The 27,024-nt window shown below is 41.3% G+C and overlaps 4 protein-coding genes across 6 annotated transcripts; 2 read left to right on the top strand and 2 right to left on the bottom strand.

Annotated features, from left to right (window-relative positions):
* Nucleotides 1–3,599: 3,599 nt before the first annotated feature.
* On the bottom strand, nt 3,600–5,010 carry LOC113164004 (microsomal glutathione S-transferase 1). The gene is made up of 4 exons (XM_026363086.1): nt 4,906–5,010; nt 4,292–4,424; nt 4,101–4,183; nt 3,600–4,010 (listed from the first exon to the last, which is right to left on the bottom strand). Exons 2-4 carry the CDS (start codon nt 4,406–4,408, stop codon nt 3,764–3,766), a joined length of 447 nt encoding a protein of 148 aa, XP_026218871.1. The 5' UTR covers nt 4,409–4,424; nt 4,906–5,010; the 3' UTR covers nt 3,600–3,763.
* A 4,150-nt stretch (nt 5,011–9,160) lies between these two features.
* Nucleotides 9,161–17,747, bottom strand: recql (RecQ helicase-like). 3 transcript variants are annotated; one of them, XM_026364202.1, is made up of 16 exons: nt 17,675–17,747; nt 17,103–17,162; nt 16,578–16,796; nt 16,320–16,499; nt 16,094–16,200; nt 15,375–15,573; nt 15,090–15,256; nt 14,886–14,967; nt 14,593–14,741; nt 14,084–14,201; nt 13,857–13,995; nt 13,573–13,664; nt 13,275–13,491; nt 12,334–12,460; nt 11,185–11,309; nt 10,225–10,361 (listed from the first exon to the last, which is right to left on the bottom strand). In XM_026364202.1, the coding sequence occupies exons 2-15, from the start codon at nt 17,125–17,127 to the stop codon at nt 11,211–11,213; spliced, it is 1,920 nt and encodes a 639-aa protein (XP_026219987.1). In that variant the 5' UTR covers nt 17,128–17,162; nt 17,675–17,747; the 3' UTR covers nt 10,225–10,361; nt 11,185–11,210. The 3 variants fall into 3 exon arrangements, with proteins under 3 accessions (XP_026219989.1, XP_026219987.1, XP_026219988.1); XM_026364203.1 differs by having other exon boundaries at nt 17,349–17,719; XM_026364204.1 differs by lacking the exon at nt 11,185–11,309 and having other exon boundaries at nt 9,161–10,351; nt 12,321–12,460.
* Nucleotides 17,748–17,965: 218 nt separating this feature from the next.
* golt1ba (golgi transport 1Ba) lies at nt 17,966–23,037 on the top strand. Its single transcript, XM_026363939.1, has 5 exons — nt 17,966–18,118; nt 18,661–18,752; nt 19,093–19,271; nt 19,498–19,579; nt 20,909–23,037. Exons 1-5 carry the CDS (start codon nt 18,094–18,096, stop codon nt 20,945–20,947), a joined length of 417 nt encoding a protein of 138 aa, XP_026219724.1. The 5' UTR covers nt 17,966–18,093; the 3' UTR covers nt 20,948–23,037.
* Nucleotides 23,038–24,777: 1,740 nt separating this feature from the next.
* Nucleotides 24,778–26,326, top strand: spx (spexin hormone). The gene is made up of 5 exons (XM_026363940.1): nt 24,778–25,052; nt 25,156–25,213; nt 25,579–25,641; nt 25,798–25,884; nt 26,173–26,326. The coding sequence occupies exons 2-5, from the start codon at nt 25,192–25,194 to the stop codon at nt 26,235–26,237; spliced, it is 237 nt and encodes a 78-aa protein (XP_026219725.1). The 5' UTR covers nt 24,778–25,052; nt 25,156–25,191; the 3' UTR covers nt 26,238–26,326.
* Nucleotides 26,327–27,024: the final 698 nt, after the last annotated feature.

Raw genomic sequence — 27,024 nt, 5'->3', positions numbered from 1 at the left:
TGTATAGAAATGTACAGCGGCAGCTTGCAATGGTGAGAGGGAGGGTGAAGCAGATGGGGATCAGCAGTGTAGAGTGAAATGAGGTGCAGCCCTGTCACCACACACAGGAGCTTGATGGGAGCACACACTCAGCATACAGTTTATTCTTCCTTTCTCCGGTGCCAAAGCTCACTTTGAAGAAGCAATACAAACACGCACCCGCACACACACAGCACCGTGGCACATCTCTGTTCCCTCCCTGCTGGTGTCTCAGAGCTCTCGACTTCTTCCTTTTCTCTCCCCGCCTCGCCTTCACACGCTGCTGCAGATCAAGACGTCGTGTCAGGTCGTGCACAGATGAGAACGGGCTACACGCACAATGCCTGCTCCGTCTGATAGAGGTGTCGAGTTCCTAAGTGAAGTGGTGCAAACCTGGCCCCTTTTTACTCCACTGTGAGCATGGCTGGCCATAAAAAAAAAAAAAAAAAGCTCCGGTTTTGAACGTCCTCCAAGAAGCTTTGTGGCTTGTCAGTCCTCATTTTAGCAAAGTCCAGTCTATTTATGGTTTTCTTTCAACTGCGCAGTCCTCCATGGAGCCCACAGCCTCAAAAAGCGAATGACAATGTTGAGGTACTGATGTACTTTGACCTCAGCTTGTATCTCTGGAAGCTCCACTTGATCTTTTCTGCCATTCGTATTTCACACAGTCATTTGGTTTAATCTGGTGTTGACTGTTCCATAAAAACCATCATTCATATTCACAAGAGAACATAGTTTAATTCCATTTAATTGATTAAAGTGTTAAAGAAGAGACTGGGAAAGCAGGATTTGAAGACATAATACAAGAATCTGTCTGCTCACCTGAGCAGGAGGAAAGACATCATGCATGTTTCATTAAGTTCAAGCTTCATCAGGCACTATTGATATGGTAACATTAACAGTTAAATGGGTAATTCTACAACTACAGTCAGTTAAAGATCAGATCATATTCATAAAATTGAAGTGCCAGTGATGCTCTACTACCTGAATTTAGGTTGCTTTATGCAAGGTTTAATAAGAAACCTTTCATTTGTTGATACAACAGTAGTTTCCTGCTAAAACATATTGTTGTAAATCATCATCATGCAGCTGAAGAATCATGTTTGTGTACTGTAGTTACCAAGGGATTCCAGTAGTGGGGGCCGTAGAGCTGCTGTGCAATGTTAAAAGACACAATTCTACACATGAGCTGAGGAAAGTGTGTATGTGTGTTATTCATCCAGATATCATATCTCCCTTTTCAGGTATGACTCCTTTCCTGGTGATCATAGTTTAATGTGCATTAGATGAAAGTGAATTCACACAAGCAAACAAGTCCAAGTTTCCACAACAAGACGCATTGAACAGCACCATCTATTCTCTTGTAGATGATCTATCTGCTGTATATAAGTCAAGCTTTAAACATCTCAACAGTCCCAATCTCAGAATTGGGCTTTTTTGGACAGAAGATGTCTCACAACCGCTCTCCACTTCCTGCTTGGCAACCAAAAAAGCTTCTTAACGAAAACTCACCACTGACAGCCAAGGTTGGTGAGAGATTTAAAGCAGACTCTGGGGAGAACTAGAACTTCCAGCTGGTTTCTGGAATTGTTCCCACGGACGAGAGACAAAGACTTTAAGAAGTCAACCGGCAAGTCCATTTTTCCTCCATCTCGAGAACAGGGGGAACCAGGAAAGAGCAGGAAATAGTGAAATGAATATTGTACATGTAGCCATTGTGCTCCAGGTGCTGCAGGTTGCAAAGAATTAAAGTGTATCCCCTGTGCCAAAAGACTGATTTGCAGGGAGCCAAAAATGCTTGGCAAATAGGAGTGAGGCCGTTTTTGTAAATGACAGAGCGGGCAACAGCTCTACACTTTATATATATAAGTAGAAATATAAGTTTCTGTTTAGGATGTTATTATTTTCCAGCAGCAGATCGTGAAGTGAACTGTGTCTGTGTAAAAATATTGATTGTTTGCAGCACTCAAAGAGGATTGTTATTGATTGCGAAGAGGCTGTGTGGCTGAGAACACATCTAGATGATTACAGTCTGTTTATTCTCGGCTTATTCTGAATGCAGGACTGGTAGCGTTGTATGTGTGTGTGTGTGTGTGTGTGTGTGTGTGTGGGTGTGGGTGGGTGCACTGCAGCTGGACAGATGAAGCGGGTGCTCGCTGGGTGTGAGCAGAATCTGAGATTTGATCTCTAATCTGCAGGGGGAAGGAGGGAGACACAAGGATGGAAACAGGGAGAGAGATTTAAAAGCATCCCCACAATCTAAACTCCCACAGCACCTGGAGAGCCATTGCCCTGCTGCTGTTCTTCAAATAATTCAGCTGCCCTGTTGGCTGGTTCAAGCTTTCATTTCATCATACGCAGCACTCGAGTCTTTTACCCGGGTCTGTTTTACTCTTACTGTTGCAGGCTGCAGATGAATTCATCCCAAACCAGTCAGGAGCAGTGACAGCACTATGGCGTCGTGAAAAACAAGAAAACAAACCTTTATAAGAACTATGTTTTGATGTTAAATGAGCATTACAACCGACTGGAGTCTAATCAGCACTGATAGTGCAAATGAGCCTAGAATACTAAGTCAATATGGGATGGGTCCAGTTTTCAGAAGTGACTCAATGTGGGACTTGATTTGTTCTGTATTTTCTGTAAATCGTTCCATATTAAAGGTGGCAAACAATAAAGGACCAAATGAACTGAAACTGCATGTTTTATTTTGTGTTAGTAATTTTGTTTTTTTTTGTTTTTTTTTATGTATTTATTTTGGCATTTTAAATGAATTTTAAGTTAAAATGCAACAAAACTAAAGCACAATTCAAACAAAACTGGCCTTTACCCTTTTTTTTTAATTTTTTTTGCTGAGTCACCATGAACAGCAAAGATGCGTTCAGAGACAGGTTAGACTTGAATGCTCAGAATTCAGCCTGAGGTCGTGTCATCTGTGGGAGGTGCACTGACCTGAAATATGACTGAGTGTGACTGGCTGAAACAGCTGCTTCAGGAAGATTATACACTGCTATATGAACTTTCCAACTATTCAACACTGAATGTAGATGTGATTGCTACAGTGTGTTGGTTAGAAACTGACTGTCGGGACTTTCAAGTGAAGTTTTTTTCTCTGGAAACCGAGCTGGGTACAAAGGGCATGAAGCACAAAGCAGATACTGTAGCCAGTTCTGCAGACTAGCAATGTGAGTGACTGGGGAAAAGGTACATTGAACGATAGGGAGTTTACAGTGCGTTGCTTCATGAGAGCAACGGATAGTTTGTTATCAAGATGAAAAGCAGTTTGGCGGCTTAGGCAGCGTGCTGTTAAACCGTTGGCTCGTTACTTGGTACCATGAGGCAGAGGAAGAGGGAAGCTTGGCTTGTTTATTTGGTGGATTTGTCCGATGAAATTTAACATAAATACTGAGCTCCTTGGAATGTCCATCCAATTTGTAATGAGCACTGATACCATCAGGGTGGATCCCACTCATGAATGAATTTAACTTGCATTACCAGACTTGACACTGTGAAGTAAATTGTCCGTGATCTATAACTGTAATCCACCCAATTCATAACCCGGAAAAGTAATTACTCTGACACAAAGTTGATAGAGAGGTTTATTAAAAATACATTTTCCATTCAGAGTTTGAGCAAATCAGAGGGAATGCAAAGAATGAATGCCACAAATGTGTAGTTGTCATGGTTACTGCTGCAGACGATTCAGTTTTCACATATGATGGGACATTAGTGTGATGAGGCACCTCTAAAGGAAGAGAACTGCGCTGAGCACCCTGTAGGCCATAGAGAAAGTGACCAGCATCCCCAGGATCCAGGACAAACCCCTGCTGGGCTGAGGCAGCGCACCGACATAGGAGATGGTGTGGAAGATCCGAGAGGCGGCAAAGACGCGGAAGTGGAGCAGAGCGGTGCCGAGATCAGGCCCCGTCAGGCTGTAGAGGAGGCCGATGAGCACGAAGGGAATTATGTTCTCTATGTCATTCTGGTGACACCTGGACAAAAAAAAACAAAAACATACACAATAAATAGTTATAGTTAGTTTTAATGGTTTATTATCATCATTTTTATAAAGTCCACCTCACCTTCGAACTCGCTCTACATCAGGATGTGTCCTCAGGAGCTTCTTGTCTCCAGACTTTCCCACGTCTTCCTCATTAGCGAAAGCCTACATGGGAGTAACAACGTACATATGAGTCTTATTGAATCAGAAATGTGAAGCGTAGATATTTTTGTTTTAACAGATGTTGAAGGTACAACTACTGGTACAACTTACCCCTCTGGTAATGCGGTAGTATCCAGTCAGGGGAGCCATCAGCAACATTTTCAGAATAACAATTGTAGCATAGGTGCTGAAAGCCAGGAAAACGTCGTTTTCTATCATGTTTGCCATCTCTGCTGGTTTCCAGCTAGACACAGAGGGAGAGACAGGAGTTGGTTTATCATTGTTTTATACAATATCAAATTCAATAGCTTGAGTTGAGTTTACAAAGCATCTGCATGTACTAGAAACTGTACTTACAGATGGTTTGCTAAGTAAATACACCATCAGCTGCAACACTATCACCACTAGGTGGTGCGTATGTTCAGTGTAGATCAAAAGTCCAAAACATATTGCTGCTGTCAAAAAAGTTACTAACACGCTGTATTATAGTGCTATTTATCAGACTGTACTTTATCATGATGCTGTAAAGTATATTATATACTATTATAATACCGCCTGTAAGATTATGAGTGAAAAAGACACAGCTCAGTTCCAGTGTTTATTTAAAAACTGGATTCAATTTGTCTGCAGCTGTGCCTGGTGCTTTAAAAGTAAGTCTTGACGTAAACTCAACACCCTCAACAAGCCAGAAAGTATACAGTATCATGTTTAAAAGCCCAACTTACTCTTTGTCTCGCGGTGGCTGCAGAAGTGGAGCAAGTCCCAAATCTGTTGCATAAACCCAACCCGACCTATCACCCACTGCCACCCAGGAGGAGGGGCAAGAACTACACAAGCACGTTATCTTCCTGTGAGGGAGGTGCTACAGACACATTCACATTCAGCAGTAAACCTACAGCCAAAAGTTCAGCATGTTTACAAAGGTTGTTTCAGGAATAATGGTTGAAGCAGACTTAAAGCTGGACAGATCTCTCACAAACACTCTTTCACTAAGGACTTGAGACTGCAAATTATTCAACTACTGCTGGAAAATGCTTTAAAAGCCATTTTTAAACATACTGTGATGCTTTTACTACAAAGTAGACGTCCAAAGTTTATATTTTGCCATTATCAGATTTCATAGGAGCAATGACTTTCACCAGACAAGTTCGGCCAGCCAAACCAGTGCTGCTTATGAAGCACGTTAGCTGCTGGTGTAATGAAACTAACAACTCGGAGCTGTTAGTTTTTAAATGAAATCATCATTTTGTCGTAACACGTTATTTTGAAAAAAGGATTGCAGTTGAAGTTTTGATTGCAGAGTTTGGTGTTGATCTCCAGGTGCTGCATTTTATTTGGTTTGTGTGCAGAGAAAATGAATCCAATTCTGGAACTAGTGCATGAGCAAATAAAAAAAAAATAAAAAAAAAAACTAAATCACTACAAAAGACAGTAGGCACCAGTGAAGAAGAACAGTGTGCTGACTTTAGAGCATTTCTAATAGATCCCCTTCAGATGACAAATAGATTAAATTACACTGAATGAAATGGAAGGTAGTCGTCTCCATGTTTCATGGGTGCGTTTAATAAAGACATAAAAGATCAGGACTGTTTGTGTTTTATCAACTTAGAATTATTGTTTCATGACTAGTTTGTGTTGAAAACTAAGAAACTAGACATAGTTCTTTTTCTAGTAAGTGTAGATGTATTTGTATGTATGTATGTATTGATGAGTAATGAGAGGAAAAGTAACAGATTACTGCGATGGTGTGTGAACTAGTTTGTTTCTTGCAACATTCTGACCTGTAGCCAACAGGAGATACAGTCAGTGGTGGCTTTAGGTGCCATTTAAAAATACTAACACCATAGTAATGTGAAATAATGAGGAATTTAGAATAGGTGATAGTGGGTTAGAGCATGAATGAAACCAGTGGCAACATAAAGAGATGAGGGTGTGTGAGGACAGCTCAGACTGATGACCTCTGGAGTGCTTCCATTATAAAAAAAAAAGCACAAAAACAACCTTTTCAGTAAAACATCATCATGTGTTGTTATATATGACAGCACGCAGCAGTGATTCTCTGCAGACGCACTTTGCTCTCGCATTTACTGCACCACACTTATCACTGAGTGATGAACACGTTCACTCTTTTCTGCTCCTTTGTGAATGTTTAATTAGGCCTCCAACTTGAGTCATGCTGTCATCAGTTTTGTTTTCAGCAATTAGTGAAAAAAAACAACATAAACAGGGGGAAGTGTTAAATATGGGAAGACGAAATGAACTGAGTTTTACATATGACGGGGGCAATGATCAGAACTGAATTGAATGAGGTCAGCAATGACTACTACACACCACTTACTATGCATGACTTGCCATGCACCAAGGATTCAGAGACCCCTGATTTGTAAGGACATTGTCATCATCGGGACACACGTCGGCAGAGGATGATCACCGGCCGGGTTGCAGGAAAGGAGGTAGATTAAATTTCTGCTTCATTGGAAGTGGAAAGGCAAGGAAATGCAATTATAGAGTCATTTCATGTCAAAAGGCAACCCCGAGTGCTTCACAGTGTCCACATGCAGAAGCACAATAGCGACAGCTCAAGAATAAAAACAATCATCATCTCTCTCTCTCATGTGATGGCTGAACAAAGATTTTGACACTGAAAGGTTCTGGAGGTGAAAGAAGAAGAGGATTTCTGTTAACTGTAAGCATTCTCTGCAAAGTACGGCTGGGAGCGGGAGCAAGAGCTCACTCGTGACAGGAGAGGTTGCCAGTTCAAGCCCTCAAAAGCAGAATCCACACCCAACCACCAGGTCCAGTGGAGCTGCTCAGTGGTCAGCTTGAAGATGTAAAAAAAGGGGATGACACGGGCAGAGGTCAGACGGAGGGCTGAACTATGACCAGCCCGTCTACAGGCGTCATTTCATCGAGACAGTAGAAAAGCAGGCTGCAACGTTGCCTTCGTTTCTTAAGTTTTGCTCTCAGAGCCAGACAGAAGCTGTCATGCTTGTAATATACGCAATAAAGTAATCGATTGCACATAGTAGCAGAATACTAAATGGTAAAGACCCTGCCTCTTTGCTCTACGACCACGTGAGAGTTGAGCAAACAGGCGGCGTGGAAGGCTGGGTGTGCAACAGCTCCATCTAGTGGCCATAAGAGATACTGACTGCTACAGCATCATTAGACGTCTGGTTGCTGACTGGTTCATGACTCCTCCTCTCCTTCATAACACAGATCAGAGACCATCCTGCAGTGCTGGGGTTCACAGAGAGGACACGCGCTCACTCTCCCACACTGGCGTACATATCAGATTATTGCTTTTGAACATAACAAGTTTGAATGAACTGTGGCCGTGTTCAGTGTGTCTCTCATTACACACTTAACAGCGGCGGACATTCCTCGATGTCTGCATAAATTCTGTACGATCTATAACATGATTGGATATTCACACATAAGTTGACACATGATCTTAATCAAACTGTGGACAGGCAGTGATGTTCTTCTTGAAGAACAGTGGCTTCCTGCCTTCCTTGGTGTTCAACAACGTAGACAACTTGTTGTTTTCCAGATTTCCAATCTTAAGGTGCTATTTTACAGATCAACGTCTCGGTGAGTCATGGCTGTGGTCTGTTGGACCTTGAATTGACCTTGAGCTGCTCTATCTATCAAGGACTGGTAAGTCACGCCTCTGGGGTCCGTTTCAACCCCAGCCATCTAATTGGAGGGAAAAGTTAACTTCACATTTACTGTAGCCTCAATACACCTTCAATCCTGGTACCATGTGAAGCTTTGACATCGCTCAGATCACAGTGAAGTGTAACACATGAAATGGAATTTACTTAACAAAGCACACAATGTAAAAGTCCTGTCATGAGGGAGATGCATGGAATTGCTTGTGGACTTTTAAGGTCCTTGAGACTTGAATGACACATCGCAGACAAATTAAGAATCCAGTGTATTTCTCAGAGAGAGAGAGAAGTGTGTGCTCAGGTGTGCTTAAAGCTAGTTATTAAACACACACTAGGGAGTGTGTTTGCTTCTGCTCTCTAGACGAATCTCTTTGAAGCTTATTCCAAAATCCATCTCATTAGTTATTCATTGGAAGCTCTATGCTAAATGCACCATCTATTCCAAATACAGTTCGGGGAATTGCATTGTGTGCTGTTGTCTGTAAGTGAATATGAGCAAGAAAAAGGCATGAAAAGCAATTAGAGGAGTGCGTGGGATGTTAGCTATGCACGAACTGACTAATGCGCAGTGATTATGTATCTTTATGTAAATAAGAGCATGCTTGGATAAATGAAATGAAAGGAGCTGAACCTATTTGTGGCTGTGTGCTTGTGTGTTTGCAGCTGACAGCAGCCGACCACTTTTAAGGTGGTTTCGGTCGTGAGATTTTTCCACGGAAGAGAGCTGAAGCCCAGCTGTAGGAGAACCAGGTCTAGGTGCAGAGTAGAGGAAACATGTAGAGAACGCATCACACTTATATTTAAACCTGGACTCTCGTCACTGTGCTCTGTGAAGAATGCCAGAACGGGAAGACACGCGCACTGCAGATACACAGTTTCAACAGGCGATGGCGCTGTAGACTAACAGTAGCATACAGAGACTATGGGGCAGATGGTCAGATGTAGTGATAATGTCTAGTTTTATCCCATAGCCACAAACAGGTGGCAGAAGTACACGAACATAACAGCAAAAGAAAAGTATTTGCCTTAAAAATACTCCACTACAACTAGAAATACAACTTCAATATATTTACTTGAGTAGAAAGGGGTTTGCAGAGTTGCATGTTGTGAGGATCCTTTAGTATATATCATACTAAAGGATCCTCACATTACATTCAATTTATTTTTTTTTTAAAAATGGAACTATAAAGCAAACATAATCTAATTAAATAGTTCTACTTTAACTGAAATCACAGTAAGTGATAAAAGTGATTTATAAATCTGTAAGAATAAAAGGGAGGAAAAAAAACCCCCTGAAATATTAGAAATCTAATCAGCAGGCAGACAGATATACATTTTTCATTTGGGGTTCTGATTTTCCTCTAAGGACACGGTTTGCAGAGCAGAAATATGCCCTGCAGCACAAAACATGACACAGATTTTTAGTTTTGACTAAAAACAGACAATAATTTTTTAATAATTATTTCAGAAATCATTGATTTTCAGCAGAAATCAATAAGAAAAGCTGAGAAATTATGCATTAAATGAAAGTTTATACAACAGTTGCTGTCTACATGGGGTGAATCACAATGATTCAGACACACAGTTGTATATTTTGGAAATATTACTATGGGTATAACAATTCTCCAAACCCACAGTTCAGTACAGAACATACTGTTTTTGGTTTTAGTGCAAAGGTTTTATTAAATCACCAACAGATTGGACTGGGCGCTGATCACTCGACACAATGATAACCTACAATCTGTACTGTACATGAACGTCTCACCAGCTCATGCTAGGCCTTATACATAGAGACAAAGTTACTTTCTTAACGTAAAGATTTAGACAGAGTAAGTGACAAGTCCGCTTTACACAACGGCGTGGCCAAGTTTCCGCCTGCCGCTGACTCGTGTCCACAGGCTGCGCGCCGTCTGGGCGATGGTCACTCCTCTGGGCAAGCGGAAACTCCTTAGAGGCTCCCTGATGCACGCCAGCACTCCAGGCTCTGCGGGCTGTGCCAGGCATTCATGAGAAATATAGTTTATTCTCCTCAGCTGTTTGCTGTAATAGTTCCTCAGGTCACAGAGCTCTTCGGCTGCAGTGTCGGAGATGATGGAGGTGTGGGACGGAGAACTGGATACAGCGGTGGTGGGGGCGTCATGAGCAGGGGCTTTCCTCCTCACTCTCTGTGGGGTGGTGGATTTCCTTTTGGAGCAGGGTTGAACTGAATGTGATGGTGCATCCTGACTGTCACTAATACCGGCATTGTGTATTATGTTAATTTCAACTTCCACTTCAACTACATTTTGTGGCTCCTCTTCATCTCTTCGTCTGTCTGTCAGCGATTTGTCTGCTCTCTCTGTCCGCTTGTCTGTCTGGCTGCCCAGCTTTAGGTCTTGTTTCCTGTACATGTTCTTCTGTTCTTTAAATAGTTTTTGTTTGGGTTGTGGGGGACAGCTGTTGTCCATGACAATTGGGTCAGAGGTTATATTAACCTCCTCCTCATTGGCTTTAACAGCTGATTTGCCCTGTAACCATGAAACCAGCATTAGTACAGAAAGAATCATCTTGGAATCAGCCCGAGGATGAGCTCAGAGATGGTTCAGTTAGTACCATTCTTCTGCATTTGGCCTTCACACAAAGCAGCATGTAGCTAAGGAGAAACAGGGTGACAGGTTTACCCTACCTCTTAAAGTAGTGAGAATCAGCTGGTGAAATGTTAGTGAAAGTTAGTGGCAGCATGCTGCTGAGTATGGACATGAGCACCAGAGACCATGGGCAACAGGCTTGGGTAACACTTAGATGTTACAGCTTTGGTTTAATCTGATCACAGAACGCAATGTCATCCTGTACAATTACAAAACAGTAAGGCTGCACTTTAAATAACTATGTATGTGTCTGAATGTAGCATTGTGCTCTCTCTTTGTCTTTCGTGTTTGTGGTCATGTGACTTTGCGGTTTTGCCAATTTAGTGGCGTATCAGAGCCCTTTAGTAACTTTTTCTAAGAAACAACTAGCAACAAATCTAGCCACTCTAGCTGAAAGCATGGATGGACCAAGACGACCATCTAAGTCTCCTAGACTTCGATGAACGTAATAAAACCTCCAACTGGAGCAATCAGACGTTCTGGTGCCAGTAATGTCGCCATCTTACCCAAGCCTGCTGGTTGATCATGTGACGTGCGTCTTCTTTCACAGCTTTTAAAGCATTTTAAATGAAATAACACCAGGTAGTCTGTGTTTATGAGTCCTCCAACACCCAGATACTCTTGCAAAGCATGAAATGCGAGTGTGTACAGTACCATGCCAACACAAGCAGTAAAGGACAGAATAAAGAATGATGGACTGTACTTTGTCAGCTTGTCTCCTGGGGGGAGCTAGGGGAGGCCTTTCTTGGATTTCTTGGACACGGGGGCATCTCCAGCACTTTGAACTGATCTCTTTCCCTCTTTGCTCTGGCCACTCACAGCTCTTACCTGCAGGTCATTAACAACAGTCTTTACCTTAGAGGCTTCACACATGCAGTAACATGGGGAGGATGACGGGACACTAAATGGGAGGGCATGGGACACTCAAATCTCAAAAAGGACCTACAGTATCTTCCACTGTGTCACCACAATGGCTGGAGTCAGTGATCCAGGATCACCTTTCAGGTTCCATGCTGAGTCTTTAATTACTTAAAAACTCCTTACTGGACTTAAGCCAGCAGATGTTGGCTCGTTTCAACTTGACAGATAATGTTAATGCTGGAATACAAAAACTTAGAGACCACTTACTAGCCTTTTTTGGAGCTGTCAGCTACATCTCAAAGTTACTGTTATTGTTTTATTCTTGATACTGTGATGACAACCAAGCCATCTCAAGTCCATGATCAATGTAACAGTCCCTTACGTTCTACAAATGATAAACGTTTTTTTAAATATTCTTTTCTATCATTATATCATCTTCAAAATTATTTCAGTGACTAGAGTCCAACATATGCAGCATTTCTTACTATTAACATCACTCATATGTTGTGGCAGATATTTTAAATACAGTATAAAAACTGAAACTATATGTAGGATCAGCACTACAAACAACATCAACTAAAATGTTTTCATGGAAGATTAATGCTGTTAGGGTGTTGATGATTTGGTTTTTACAGGCAGTCTTGAAAATGATACACAACTTTAGTCAGCACTATGTGGAGAATATGATCAGGGATGATCAGGTAAAGATTTGATTGAAATTCATTTCTGACTTATCTTGATAGGCCTTTAAAAACAATTAAAAATGTGTGACAACATTTAAGGGAAAGACACATCAGCCACACATTGGAATAAGAAGAAAGTGTTAAGAGAGACAGAGAACAGACACACAATAATAGACAAACACATGAGTTACAGAAAGATTTAAAAGGCCCGTCCACAATTTCAGCTAAAAACTTACTATACTATACATTCAGTATGCATAATCAACTACACACAGTAGAGCATATGTTTACTCACTCACTGTACTTACCGCAGCAGATCCGCTGTCTGTCCTCATCTTCATGCTGAGCGTGTGGCTCTGGCTCTTTAGCAAAGGAGCTTTGCGACCCAGCTTCATGTAAAAGTAGGTGGTGTATGGAGTGAAACTGAAATCCTCTCTGAGGTTAACATAGAGGGCAAAAGAGCAGACAGGAAAAGGTTACAAACCTGTGTCACGCAGAGTTTCAACTGTTCCAAAAGCCATTTTAATAAACTCCAAACCCTCATCAAACACATTACACACAGGTGTTTTTCCATTGATATTTTAATGTCTATATTAAATACAGGAAATGTCATGTCGGTGACTTATCAGCTTAGAAATATTTTGTTTGTTGTTGACTTTGGTGAAGCAAAGAAATTGAAAACTACTACTACTACTACTACTACTACTACTGCTACTACTACTAGGAGCTCGAAGTAGTCGCTGCTCCTCCACATCGAGAGCAGTCAGCTGACGCCTCCATTACATTTTCATGCAACTGCAGCTCTAAACTAATGCAGCAGTATCAAAATGAGATAGCAAGTTAATTATCTCATTAAGCCGTTTTAACGAGATTATTTTTAATAAACTTAATAAACTTGAGAAGACAAAAGAAGAAGAAATATGATAACGAGATAACTTTTCAACATCAAAATGAGTGTTTGGTTCATCTGATCACACCTGTCTCATCCTTCAAAGTTTGTGTTGATGAAAATATGATTATGCTATGATTGTGTGGATGTTTGAATGGTGGTTCAGTTTTAAGCCCACTGAAATTAACTGTAGTCCCCTACTCCCCCCCCACTCCTCTGTACCTTCAGCTGTCTAGCTGTAGTGCTGAAAGAGCAGCTGAGACAACTAGCTCATAATTTAACACTAATTCATTTGAACAGAATTTGAAACAACCCCCAAAGTGAAACTAAATGAACACAGACAACAGAAGATGATGTCACCTGAGGTATCCCTGCAGCAGCAGCTGCACAATCACAGCTTCCACCTGCAGCCTAGACAATGTTGTGGTCTGAATCATCTTCCTGTGCTTGGCAGGGCCTTTCCCCATCCAGGCCTCCACCAGTTTCAGAGGAGTCAGCTTCTCATCCATGGATGAAGCCAGTTCCAAAATCTGCACCACCTGCCTGGCATGCTGGGTAATATCCACAGAGGTGTGGTCTGGAGAAGTAGAGGTAAGATTACCATTATTTTGGATGGTTTTTTAACAAGGAGTTAAGCTGGCTGTTCAAAGACACACACCTTTTGCATGGCGACAAGTATCACACATCTTGTTGCATCCTTCATCATCCCACACTTCATCAAAATGAACAGCCATGAGAGAGCGCCGGCACCTTCACACATAAGACATGAGACGTTTAAGTGATGCTGTCAAAGTTGGTAACTGTTATAGTGTGTAAAATATTAAGAATGTGTTCGTGTGTGGAAGCTTATACTATTATTATTCCTGATTATTAGGTTATTAGAAAGCATGTGTTTATTCATTTATTCAAAGAGCTGTTGGACTGACACAGTGCGTGTGCTACCTGTGAAGATTTTGGCAGTAGTCGACCATCTGTAGCAGCTTCTGCTGACCAACGTTCTCCATCACAACCATGGTGCTGATCCGGAAGATATCAGAGAAGCCAAAGTAGACGATGCAGTCTGCTGGGCGGTCATCTCGGCCTGGAGACACATCCACAGGGTTTTTAAATACAGACATACTGGAGCGGTATAAACTAGTATGCTGTGCTCCTATAAATGACAAGTCTACCTGCACGACCACTCTCCTGGTAGTAGTTTTCAACAGATTTGCTGATGGTGTGGTGAATGACAAATCTGACGTCAGGCTTGTCAATGCCCATGCCAAACGCAACAGTAGCAACCACCACCTGGAGGAAAACCACAAGCTAGTTAAATTATGACACCTACTCTACTACTACAGCAGAGCTTGCTTACTGATTGCTGTTTACACATAAATACTGTATGTATGACTAAAATAACAAATTCAAATTCATTCATTACATTTTGACCATTTTAACCTACTTTTCTTAATAATATTGTTTAATAAGGACAAAATCATTTAAATATATTGACGTCCTCTCTGTGTCCTGTGTTCAAATGAGATAATAGTGGTGATACAAAAATAGGGCCCATTATTTTCCTATTTACCTAGTATATTTCCTACACTGTGAACATATCATAAATAAAAAAAAATAAAGTAATTACTGCCCAATTCCCTTTCTCTGAAAAATACCACTACGTACAGTATGTAGCAAATACCTTGATTTTGTTGGACGCCCACTTGCGGTGAACCCGGGACTTATCATCAGGGTCCATGTTAGCATGATAGGGGTAGGCTACAATGTCTCTCTTCTGGAGTTCAGATGACACCGACTCTGCCTCTTTCTGAGAAAACACATACACAATCCCTGTGGCATACAGAACACACACACACACACACACACACTTAGACTTAGATTTTAACATATTAACATATAAGATACACATCATAAAACCATTTAATTTTTAAGTAGCATTTCAAGTTTTCTGTGATAGAGAACACCCTGCAGTACCTGACTGGTCCATGTATCTGCTCTTGATCAGAGAGGCAATGTCGCTTATTGATACATCACTGTTAGAATCTTTAATACGAACCTGAAAAAATTACAATGCAAACAATTACAATTACAATGCAAAATTAAATGCACAGAGACATCTGGTTTGTGCGTGTTTGTGTGTGCGGCATGTGTGGGTAAGCAAGTTGCCATGGTTACCACCTCATAATAGAGATTGGTTCGGTTGAACGAAGCGGTGAGGGTGATTGGCTGTGGCACACAAAGGATCTTCTCGCAGTCCTTGAGGACGCTGCTGGTTGCCGTGGCAGTGAGGCCGAGCAGCGGGACTTTAGAGAACTGCCTCTTCAGGATTCCCAGCAGCTTATAATCTACACAGTAACATACACGTAAAGATTTATCCATTGTAAACATAAAGCTTAAATTTGTCAGATTGCCTTGGAAGAATTATCCCTCAGCACCCTTCATCTCGCCACGAGGACCTCTCACCTGGTCTGAAGTCATGCCCCCACTGACTGCAGCAGTGCACCTCGTCCACAGCGATACGACTCAACAGGTTTGCATTGTAGGCTTTCTCCAGACGAGACATGAACAGCTTACTCTTGGCAATCTTCTCTGGAGTCACGTACACCAACTTAAAAGGAGCCTTCACATCTGTCAGCCCAGCCATGACTGTCTTAGCGTGCTCCTACAAATTAAAGTGTTTTGATTTTTCACCATTGCAAAGGATCCAAACTATTGTCATTCATACCTTTGAACATACTGTACATATTTAAACCATTTCCTAATATAGGTTTTTACATTTACAAAAAAAAGTTTGTTATATCTGATCCTGACTTTTTTCTGTCATTTTTGTTTCAGTAAACCAACAAACAGAAGCAAATAAATGTGATTCAGATTCTGATTTGATAGTAGAAACAACTAATACCTTTTATTTTACTTAACGAGTGTATGGAGGTTTTAAATTTTTAAGCTAATTCAAGGTAAAAAGCCTTAATTTAATTTATTCTCAGATGTTACTAACAGGAATTGTTCCAACTTTTATTAAAAATGATAAGTTGGTTGAATGAATTTCTATGCACTCTGTCAACTCATTTAAATAAGAAACAACAATTTGACATAAAAAGTTGAAACAACAAATTAACAAGTCCCTGAGGTGTTCTCTCCACTGAGAACACTGAAATGTGAGCTAGTGAGTCAGTTCCTACCTTACTACTGGATGCATTCAACATAACTGCTGACACACCGATTGACTTCAGGTACATGATCTGGTCCTCCATCAGGGACACCAAGGGGGTGATAACCAATGTAAAACCTGACACACACATGGATAAACAGCAGTAGGAGGAGTCAGTGTGTAAGAAACTGTAAAACTGTAAAATTGGAATGGGTAGGCGGAAGTTTAGTTCGAACACAGTGTGTGTCTCAGTGTACCCTTGGAGCAGACTGAAGGCAGTTGATAGCAAAGACTTTTCCCTCTTCCTGTAGGCATCACCAGGAAGAGGTCTTTGTCTGACAGGGTCAAGTTGATGGCCCTCAGCTGCAGCGGTCTAAACTTAGATAAATGGAATGAGTCCTTCAGGTGTTGCTCCACTTCTTTGGACCACGGGAAATCTACACAAAACATGTAAACATCAAAATGTATGGACTCCATGTAGATATGCATGTATGCATGTAAATATGTATATATACCTGTGCCATCATAGCGCTGCAATTCCTGTTTGTTCATTACAGGAACGGCTGCAGCTGATTTTGAGGAAGATGAGGATGCAGCATCACAGGCCTCTTCCAGCTGCTGTAGGAGCGCGTTCTTACGAGAAGTCAGCTCAGCCTGCTTCTGCAGGAGCTCCGCAATCTGCAGCTCTATCAGCTCCAGCTCAGACTCCACTGAGTCCAGCTCCACCTGCACATCTACACAAACACACCAGGAATTCTGTTAGCAGGCTAAGCAGTAGCTGTTCAATATGTGCGCAGCACTTTTCATTAATGTAGATACCGTGAACACAGAGGCGACTGTCAAGTCTCACACATGCACAGGTACCAATCCTCCGAGGCTCACACCTACACAGCTAATGATGTCTTTCTCTTTGTGCCTACCCTAGTGACCCTCTGGGGCTTTGTCAGTGACGTCATCTGCATTGCATCTGTGATACCAAGCCTTCTCTTTTATATGTGGAAATGTACTCAATACATCAAATCTCAACAAAACAGACTCACCATTAGTTCTACCACCACCATCCATTTTCCTCAGGTTGCTTTGCTCACAAAGGAGCCAACCTTCACAGTGTCAGAGAAAGAAAGAAGAAAGAAAAATCAAATTTCTACCTTTAATTCCATTCAATAAATAAACAAATAAAACTTCTCATGGATCTCTAGTGTATAATAATTATGATACTGCTTGGTATTATCATATTATGATTATAAAATTAGGTTAAATTAAACAAATCAATACAAGTTTCTTACCTTATATAGTTAAAAAAATAACGTTAAATCTAAAGATCACAATGTGGCCACACTGAAACTACAGAAGTTAGAGTACAGTGAGTTGAGGCGCCTGCACCTGCTTCACACAGGCAGCAGCAACCTACAGTTTAAGCTAGCCGTTAGCTTGTAACAGTACTTTAGCTAAACCAGGAGAGATGGGAGCACTTTGTTTAGCTAAGCAAACTATGTCGTGGCACTGCCTTCCTCTCGAGCAAGCTGTCCTCCATGGAAGAGCGGTGCCTCGCTAAAATAGAGCCTACGCCTGGAGCATAACTTTGTAAAAGAATTAAATTCAGCAAACTAACCATTCAGCAACTCTACGCGTCGTCTTGGTGTTGAGGCTACTTCACGGTTGCTATAGACAGAGCACTCTACCAAGTGAAGGGGCTAATAGAGTGTGTATTTTTCTGCCCTCAGTTTAGCCTTGTAGGCCACAGACAGCGCACGATACCATGTAAAGTGGTAATGAAGAGGTGTATTTTTCAGCCCTCAGTTTAGGCTGGCAGGCTGCCAACAAAACACGAGCGCTGACGTCGGGGCCTTGAACGTCACACGCGCCTGTTCCCCGGAAGGTGACATCGCGAGAAGGCGTGTTTCCGGAAGACGTGGCTGTAGCTGCGGTGGCAGCTGTCATCCCAGCCCTGATTCTAAGAGGAGCACTTGAATAGCTGCTATATTCTGTCTTTGCTTGTAGTTTTTGTAACTCAGTTTAATCGGCGTCAAGATGATTTCGCTAACGGATTCCCAGAGTGAGACATTTAATGTTGCTTTTGGGTTTTTTTTTTTTTTTTACGAAACCGGCTTCATTTGAGCTGCGGCAGTTGGCTAACTAGCAGTTAGCAGTGCATGCTATGAAATGTAGCATCAGTTTTCCTCTCTTAGCATTGCAAACACCGTGGCTCAAATAGCCAGCACTTGATACAGACTTGTTATAATGTGTGTTATAGTCTGTTATCTCAGAAGCTTTGACTGACTCCAGGTGCAAAGTGAACAACCGGGGTCTTATGGAAGCTCCAGTGAAATGGCTGTTTTAGGTTTAACTGTGGGGATTCTTAGTAATAGTTAGCTTTATCAAGTTTTTTTTTCTATGTCTGACAATGAAGTCAATATAAAGTTACTGCAAATAAAAACTCATGTTCAGAAACAAATGATGAGAAGCAGGGCAAATCTTCACTAAAGCAACTTTGTCGATGAGAGTTTGCTCTGAAACACAAATTGCGTGTGTCTACATTTGTCTACTGCAAGAAGTGACAAACTAATTGAATACTTGTGTGAAATGTGTGTCCTGCAGAGATTGGGATGGGATTAACAGGCTTTGGCGTGTTTTTCCTCTTCTTTGGGATGATCCTGTTCTTTGACAAAGCACTCCTGGCTATTGGAAATGTGAGTATTGCTCCCCTCATTGAAGCAGTGTTATCTGGAATCCTGAGAAACCTACAGGTGCAGCTTAGGTTTCTCTGACACTGCTATGCATTTAGTGCAAATTGAGTTTGAGTAACATATGAATATATTCATCCAAGTGGTGTCACAAAGTGCTGTTGAAGTCAGTTCATAAAAGAGGCAGCACACAGAACTATGTCTGTCCAACTGCAGTTTTGCAGTCTGATCATAATTCTGTGCACAGTGTGTAAGAGTGCAAAGGTGTAAACTCTGTAATAATTAGGAAAATCTATGTGGTTTTTTAATTTATTTATTTATTTATTTTTTGTTGTTGTTTTTGTAGATCCTATTTGTTGCTGGACTTGCCTTCGTCATCGGGCTGGAGAGGACCTTCCGCTTCTTCTTCCAGAAGCACAAGATAAAGGCCACCAGCTTCTTCCTGGGAGGCGTGTTTGTGGTGCTGATTGGCTGGCCCATCGTTGGAGTCGTGCTGGAGATCTACGGTTTCTTTCTGTTGTTCAGGTGAGAGGAAACAACAGAGGCACACACTGGGAGACCGAGAATCCACCTGTATGAAACGTGAGATTATTCCACTTCACTACTAGCAGATCCTCCCTTTATGCTTTCAGTGTAAATGATAGGGATCCACGTTGTAAGGATTACAACACTCAGTGTGCTCTTGTAGGGACCTTTTTGTCAGTTGCTTCTCCCTATAATTCGCTCTCTTGTCCACTTTCCAATCACCCAGGGGGTTCTTCCCAGTTGTAGTAGGCTTTATAAGAAGAATACCTGTCCTCGGCTCCATCCTAAACCTGCCTTTCATCAGCTCAGTGAGTATTACGTAGCCCTGCAGACCATGCAAGTCTGCTATGTTTACACGCAGCATGGCTCTTTTTCTTGTTCATTAGTCATCCTATTCACACACTACTACCACGACAGAGTCAGCTTGGGACAGCTCAGGTCTTGCACATCACAACTGCAATATTAGGTTAGTAATTAGAAGGCAGCCTGCGATTTTGATCATGTTGTTTCAATACGCAAAGAAATTGTATTATTTTGACGTAAAATGGGCAGTTTTATAATGTCAGGGTAATTTGGACTTCAACTCCAGTCTTAAAGATGTTTTGACCTATAAGTTAGCAGATGCATAGTTAGTTCTGTGGCTACTGAACATGCTCCTTCCATGCTGTTGTGTGGAAAGCTTTATTTTGAGGTGAATGTCTCTCTGTCTGTCTGTCTGTCTGTGTGTGTATGTTTTGTTTTTGTTTTTTTAATATAAAGCCTTCGTAAGGCTCTGAGGACAATCAGCAGTCGTGGTCAGTCACTGCCGATTTTCCCTTGCATGCTAACACATTTAACACGCTTTACAAAATCTCTCATAACATATTGTATGATTGAAAGCAGGACGGGAAAGCATAAGATATCAGTTTCTGTTTTTTTGTTGTTGTTTTTTTTTACTTTAAAGGCACCACCACAGGTTATAAAGTCAGTTTTCTAAACTATGTAAAACAAGACTCAAGTTCAGGGTATTTATTGACTACTCATTTTAGGTTCTTGTCATCTTTAGTTACAGTATTACTTTCCAAGGAAGCTACTTGTTACCTTTCAGATACTTTTAACATACTGTTGCAAAGCGTCCTAAATAGAGAGTGTGTGTGTGTCCAAGAAACCATGAACCAAACCAGCTTCATATATCAATGAACTGACCACCTGTGTTTAGGTTATCTGGCTAATGACTTACCTCTTCACGCTTCAGCTGTATTGACTTGTTCTGAATGGAACTAATGGGCTTAATGGATATTGTACTCAAATCTTTCGCCACATATTTGCTGCACTCCATCTTAGGTCTTTCACAGTTGCCGTTTTTATCAATGACGTGGATTCAGCTCCAACATTACCTGCTTTACACCTTCCTGAAAATATCCCCAGAATAATCGGTCTGTCCTGTTCACCTGTGGTGCGTCTCTTTAAGTCTCGTTTGCATGTTTTCTATTAGACATACCGCATGGTTGTGGCCATTACAGTCAGTATATCAGTGTCATTCACAAAAACATCTCATTCAAAGTTCTCACATGTGTATTACATCACGGATCATACATAAGGACCGCTGTAAAAATCAACCAGATGACACTTAACACGGCTTCTTTCTTTTCTTTCAGTATGTGGACAAAGTGGGCGAGAGCAACACTATGGTATAACAGTGACTATTTGTACTCACGGAAGGCTGCTTGACTACAACAGGTTTTATAAAGCAACACAATCTTCCATTGGGCTGATTCAAAGCAGCAAAGTTACATTGTTGAGATTTGTCCCTCCTCCAGCAGGCAAGGACTACGTTCACTGGTCAGCACAGCCAGTCAAATATTCACCAGTGCGTTGCACCGCCAGTCTGTTACTAAAGGATGGAGTTCCTAAGGTCACTACAATAAATATTTCAAATGTTATTGATCCCTTTACTATTGAGTGCTTCTGGCATGAACGCGGAGGATGAAAAACTCCCTTAAAGCATCATCGACTCTCGTTTACGTGACTTCCTTACTCCGTGGAACAGACAGACAAAGCTATAGTGAGAGTTGGACTGACAGCTTGCCAACATTTTGTCATGTTTCCGTGCCTGTGCTTTAACTCTTATTTGGATAAAAGCTTTTTAAGTTCAGCACTTATTGTGCGACAGTTCGGTTTCTGTGTCTTTACCGCTCTTTTGAATACCAAGTGTGGCGATTGTAATACTGTCCCTCTGTTTTGTTGGCTAATGATTACATTTGTATAAATTATTTTTTAAGTGATAAGTGCTCAAATTCATGTATTATGAGATTCTCTGGGATCACACAAGAGTTGGTTAATTGTTTTACCACATACATACAGCTAACTCAGTTTCTAACTGGATAATATTCAAAAAGATGTTTGTCCTGGTGTTACATAATACACGCATCTCCAATGTAGAATATTTTACACTCCAGCAGAGCAGGTTTGTGTCTAAATACATGTTGCAACTCAAAGTTGACAGTTTGCGCTGGTGATCAGCAGACAGAAGCCATTGAACTGAAATGATTCTACTTTGCTCAAACTTTAATGCCTGTGTGATCAGGCACTTGTACTGCTTTCCAAAACAGGTTATCAGTTTTTAAGCAGCCTATCTTCCAAGCAGTCACTGGCTATGTCTCAATTCAGAGCCTGCATGCTTTGCTGGCTTCAATAGTACCCCAGTGGTTTCAGAGGTGAAACAGTGCTGTCCTATGTCGAAGGCTCCTTCAAATACAGCTGGGAAATACAAGTTTCTTCGCTATAAAGGACCCAACAAGTGGATACTTCACGGCTAAGGCTATCTTAAGGATCTTTGCCTGCCATTGCCTTCACCATAGACCCTTTGCATCAAAGAATGTGGCCACTGAATTGAGACAGCTATTAGTTTCACTTCAAGTACTACTCGATCAGATTTAAGTTAGACTTCTCTTTATAATCATGATTGTTTGATTTACGCAAAAATCATGGACATTCAATTCTCACTAATTCCTAATTGCATTAAAGAAGGTGGCCTGAAAGGTACTGTAAAATGACTTTGATTGTGTCTGCCTGTTGGTGCAAGAAGACAAATCGGTCAAAATGTAATGTTCACTGTAAGGGGTGGCATGGGCAGCAAGATTTTATCCTCTGCAATCGGTTTTCATAGCGTGCTGAAAGAAACTGAAACCAATGGCAGCCTGGAAGGTAGAAACCTGATCAAAAATGATTATTATTTATGGTGTCTTTAAGAAAGAAACAGTGAATTATTTATCTAAATTATTATTATTATCTATTATTGTTAAAGCTTAGTAGTTTAATTGCTCTTGGGTCTTATTAAAGCCAAAACCACAGAAATAAGATTCAAGTTCTAATAAACCCAATGCACTCATATGGTCCTTTTTAAATTTAGAACAGTATTTACATAAACAGATCAACACATTTTTCCACACAATCAGACTGTAAACCCGACACATTTGTGGACCTACAGACATTTATATCTAAATAGCATTCGTTTTAAAGATTGTTTTGCTCATAGAATCCATATGTGTTCTACAGCTGTTCACTTTATTCATTTATTTATCCAGTGTCCTTAAACTCCTGTTGAGCTTTTACAAAGATCCGCACAGATTTTAAATGTTCTTTAGTTGTCAGAACCAGCACCAAGATCCACAGTAACTCAAGAGCTGATTGAATGATTTGTTCTGTTCAGAGCATTGAAAAAAGTCACCTGTGAAATGAACACGTTTTGCTGTATGGCACTTTTGTAAATATACTGTGGAGTTGAGCTTTGTATCTGCCCTTTATATTTTTTGTGCTTGGTTATTCTTGTCTTGTCTCTGATTCTTTGAAACGCCCAACATTATCACACCTGTAAATGTTTTTGTATAAAGAATTCTCAAGCAGTAGAATAACCAAAGACCCCAAAACCCAACGGTAAGTTGAAAAGGATCGTTTTAGTCCAGGTTAAGATACTGTAAGAATGTTGACAATGACAAGACAAACCTGACTAAATGAATGTCCAAACACAAAGAATAATCACACCTCCTTGCACCTATCAGTAGCTTCAATGAGTATAAGAAGCTGAGATCCCTCAGGATCCCTTTATTCCCCAGACCTGACAGTGAAAATTACAACACCACTTACCTACGGAGGACTAAAAGCAGCACACAAGGAATCGGATCTTTTTTGAGCATCGCCAAAGCGAAATAGCCTAAGAATCTAATAGGCAGATAAAATGGCTTGGACATTTGTCACAGAGGATGAATGAACGTTTTTAAATTCTCTATGAATATCCATAGTGCCAAGATTAATGTGTCTGGAAGTTCCCTGGGTGCTATGCCAAGTTTGAGTCTTGAGTGGATTACATTTTGGGAGACAACAATAAAGATAGATAGAGATATTTATTCAGTTCAGTAATAAGAATCAAACAGTTGATGAAATGGATTCTTTAAAAACGAGGTTCACGTCCAAAAGGGACATCCTACATTATTCTTTGATATTGACTGGATTCCTCCTTTTATTTAGTGAGAATGAAGTGAATTGTCTCTGCAGCATGTAGACTATCTCAGGTTACCAACAAACCAAGACTTAAGGAGTGGTGGCGTTCGTGTTATATTGCTTTGTGCTAGTAGGTGGCAATGGCACAGTCACAACTGGGAGAAAAACACCTCATCACTCATAGTGCTATGGTGAGGGCATATGACTGCAAAAGGAACTGGTTCTCTTGTATGAATTGATTGGACTGATGACAAAAGCAATGAGTGCCTTTGCAGATTCAGTCAAATGCTTCAAAACTGATTAGGCAGTGCTTCACAGTGCAGATGGACAATGATCCAAAACACACTGTGATAGGAGCCCCAGACTTTTCAAAAGTCTACTATCACTAACAGCAAATGTAGTGGCAGGCTTCGGATAATTTTATTCATTACTGTTTAGTGTTTCTCCTTTATAAAAACCCAGCTCTCATCTGTCTGTGTGCTGCTCCAGTGAGCAAGGTGCAGACATATCAATATTCCTCCATAGGGGGAAATATGACTTGCTCTCACAGACAGTAATCAACCAGAGCCAGTCCACATTTTATATTAACGGCCTGCAGCTCAGTAAATTTGAAAAACTGCACCTGGTGTTCAATGGCAGCTGTTTTAATTCAGAAATATTTACAGTAGAGCTCAGGCTTCAGTGAAAGGAGCAGAAATTGATCTGCGCTCCGTTCATTCACTCCTTCCAACTGCACCCACTCCATCAAATTGGCTTGACCTATAGCTGCTGGCATCATGAAGGAGCGCGCACAGCACAGGGTTCCCCCGCCCCTGGAGGATATAAATACAGAAAGAAGGGACCACCGTCAGAAGTTATCCTCAGCATTTTATCCTCTCGTCGTCTCTGCTGGGCACCAGGATAACGAAGACGCCGGGCACAATGAAAGTGAGTATGACGCACGGCGAGGTGGAGTTACCTAAGTGGATTTTCTCTTTTCTAGTTGTACTGTTTTTTTTTTTTTTTTAAAGTAGCATCCACTTCTCTTACGACTCTTAAAAAGTAAGTTTTCCTCAAGTAATGCATTAAAGGAAGTTAGATTTGGATTAAAACGCTTGTCTAAACGCGTAAAAGGAATGCGCTTTTACGCGTAATCCGGCTGCTTAGCGAGATGGATCCTGTCATAATGAGTGTAGGTGAGCAGGATGCTTGAGATTGAAAACGTTTGTTTCCTCACAGGGTTTGAGGACTGTCACGATAACTCATGTGCTCACCCTCTTATTCCTGGCGTCGTTCATCTCTCAGTCGTGGAGCGCACCGAAGGTAAATGCGAGTTGTCTTATTTATCAAAAACCAGTCACAAATGGCAGCTAAGGTGAGAAAAGTCTCCAGCAACAAACTCCTTTTCTCTGTTTCTTTATTAAAGGGCTCTTTCCAACGAAGAAACTGGACCCCGCAGGCTATGCTGTACCTCAAAGGCACTCGTATGTATTTACACGAGTTATTATATAGTCACATAATAACTTTATATCCAATTCTAATATTTCCTGTGTGTGTTTCACCAGGACAAACATGCCAGAGCTGGTTGTGGCTTTGTGATGATAATTAAATTAAAACTTTTACTGTAAAAGTATTGGACTGAATTAAAAAAACACTGCTGGATTATGGTTTATCTTGGTATATTGTGTGTATTCATTCATAGTATCAAGTTCATATGTAGAAAGGAACACTTGGCAGTCTCCATATTTGTCTTACAATAAGTAGACAAACTGATCTGTAGGCGTACAGCAAGTTTGTATGTGGCTCTAGACGTCATGGTGCATGTTTTTTTAAATGTCTTTCTTTCCAGAGGGACGTAGGTTCATCTCCGAGGACCGAAAAGAAGGAGATGTCTATGACACATTACACTTAGGTACTTAACAAATCCATTTGATAACCTCTTTGTTTGATAGGGATAATCAGTCAAGAAAGTTGCTCCAGGTGTTTCCCGAGACAGACTTAGAGCAGGAGTCAACTGTTCTCCATGACACGTTCAGGTAATGTGTGTTTGCCGTTTGTTCCCTGACAGAGACCCGCAGCCAGAACACGGAGAAGCTGAGTGTGGACCAAGCAGCCACTGTCCTGCTCAATTTCCTGCAGCAGACCAGAGAAGGAGGTGAGTGTTGAGCAGGAGTCGTATAGAAAGATCACTGTACTGAAGTAAAAGTCATCGCCACAAGACTTACAGTACAGGTGGTAAGCAGAAAGTGTCGAGAGGGAAGAGGAGTAAAAACAGGAATTAGAAAAGTAGAACATTTGCTTGAGAAAGCTTATAGTTGAACCTTTAACAAAAAAAAAAATGTTTATACTTGAATTTAAGTGTGTCAGGATCTTATTTAGTCACATGCCAGTAAACTGACATGGTTTCCAATGTGGATTTGGTTTTCTTTTGTCTCACATGCAGCAGATGAAACCCCGGATGAGGTGTATTTCCAGGAGCTCCCGGTGTGGAAGAGAGAATATTTCTGATCGTCCGTCTGAAAACACTGTCTTTGTTCTGTGGAACTGAGAAAGAACAGCTGATTTGTAAATAAGACTTCTCTTACTCTGTTTGAAATGTGATGTTTTAATAAAAATCGTTTGAATTCATAGCACCATTGGTTACCTGTGTTTTTTTTTTTGTTTCATGCTCTATAAAAAATATATAAATGTTTTATTACCTGAGGTCAAAAAAGGTCATGGATAAAAGGTTGAGGGACAAATAATTAGGAACACAGGGTCCACTGCACCAGCATATGGTCTTACAATGGATCTGAGGATCTTATCCCAGTACCTAATGGCAGTCAGGGCACATCTGACTAGCACATAGAGGTCTGTGCGGCCCTTCAAGGAAATGACTCCCCAGACAATTACTGACCCACCGCCAAACCGGTCATGCTGGAGGATGTTGCAGGCAGCAGAACGTTCTCCACGGCATCTCCAGACTTTCACAGGGCGCCAATGGTGAATCTGCTGATCCTGGTGTTCTCTGGCAAATACCAATCGGCCTGCACTGTGTTAGGCTGTGGGCACAGGCCCCACATGTGGATGTTGGGCCCCCAGACTACTCTCATTGAGTCTGTTTCTGACAGTTTAAGCAGAAACATGCACATTAGCGGCCTGCTGGAGGGAATTTTGCAGTGCTCTCCTCCTGCAGCCCCCTCCGTGTTTCCTGGTGTACAGGCCTGTCTCCTGGTATCTCCTCCATGCTCTTGAAACTGTGCTGGGAGACAGCGAATCTTCTTGCCACAGTGCGCATTGATGTGCTATCCTTGAT

This window comes from Anabas testudineus, chromosome 23, assembly GCF_900324465.2.
Source record: "Anabas testudineus chromosome 23, fAnaTes1.2, whole genome shotgun sequence".
Classification (NCBI taxonomy): Eukaryota; Metazoa; Chordata; class Actinopteri; order Anabantiformes; family Anabantidae; genus Anabas; species Anabas testudineus.
Note: the sequence above shows the minus strand (reverse complement) of the source record. Positions and strands in the feature narration are given on the sequence as shown.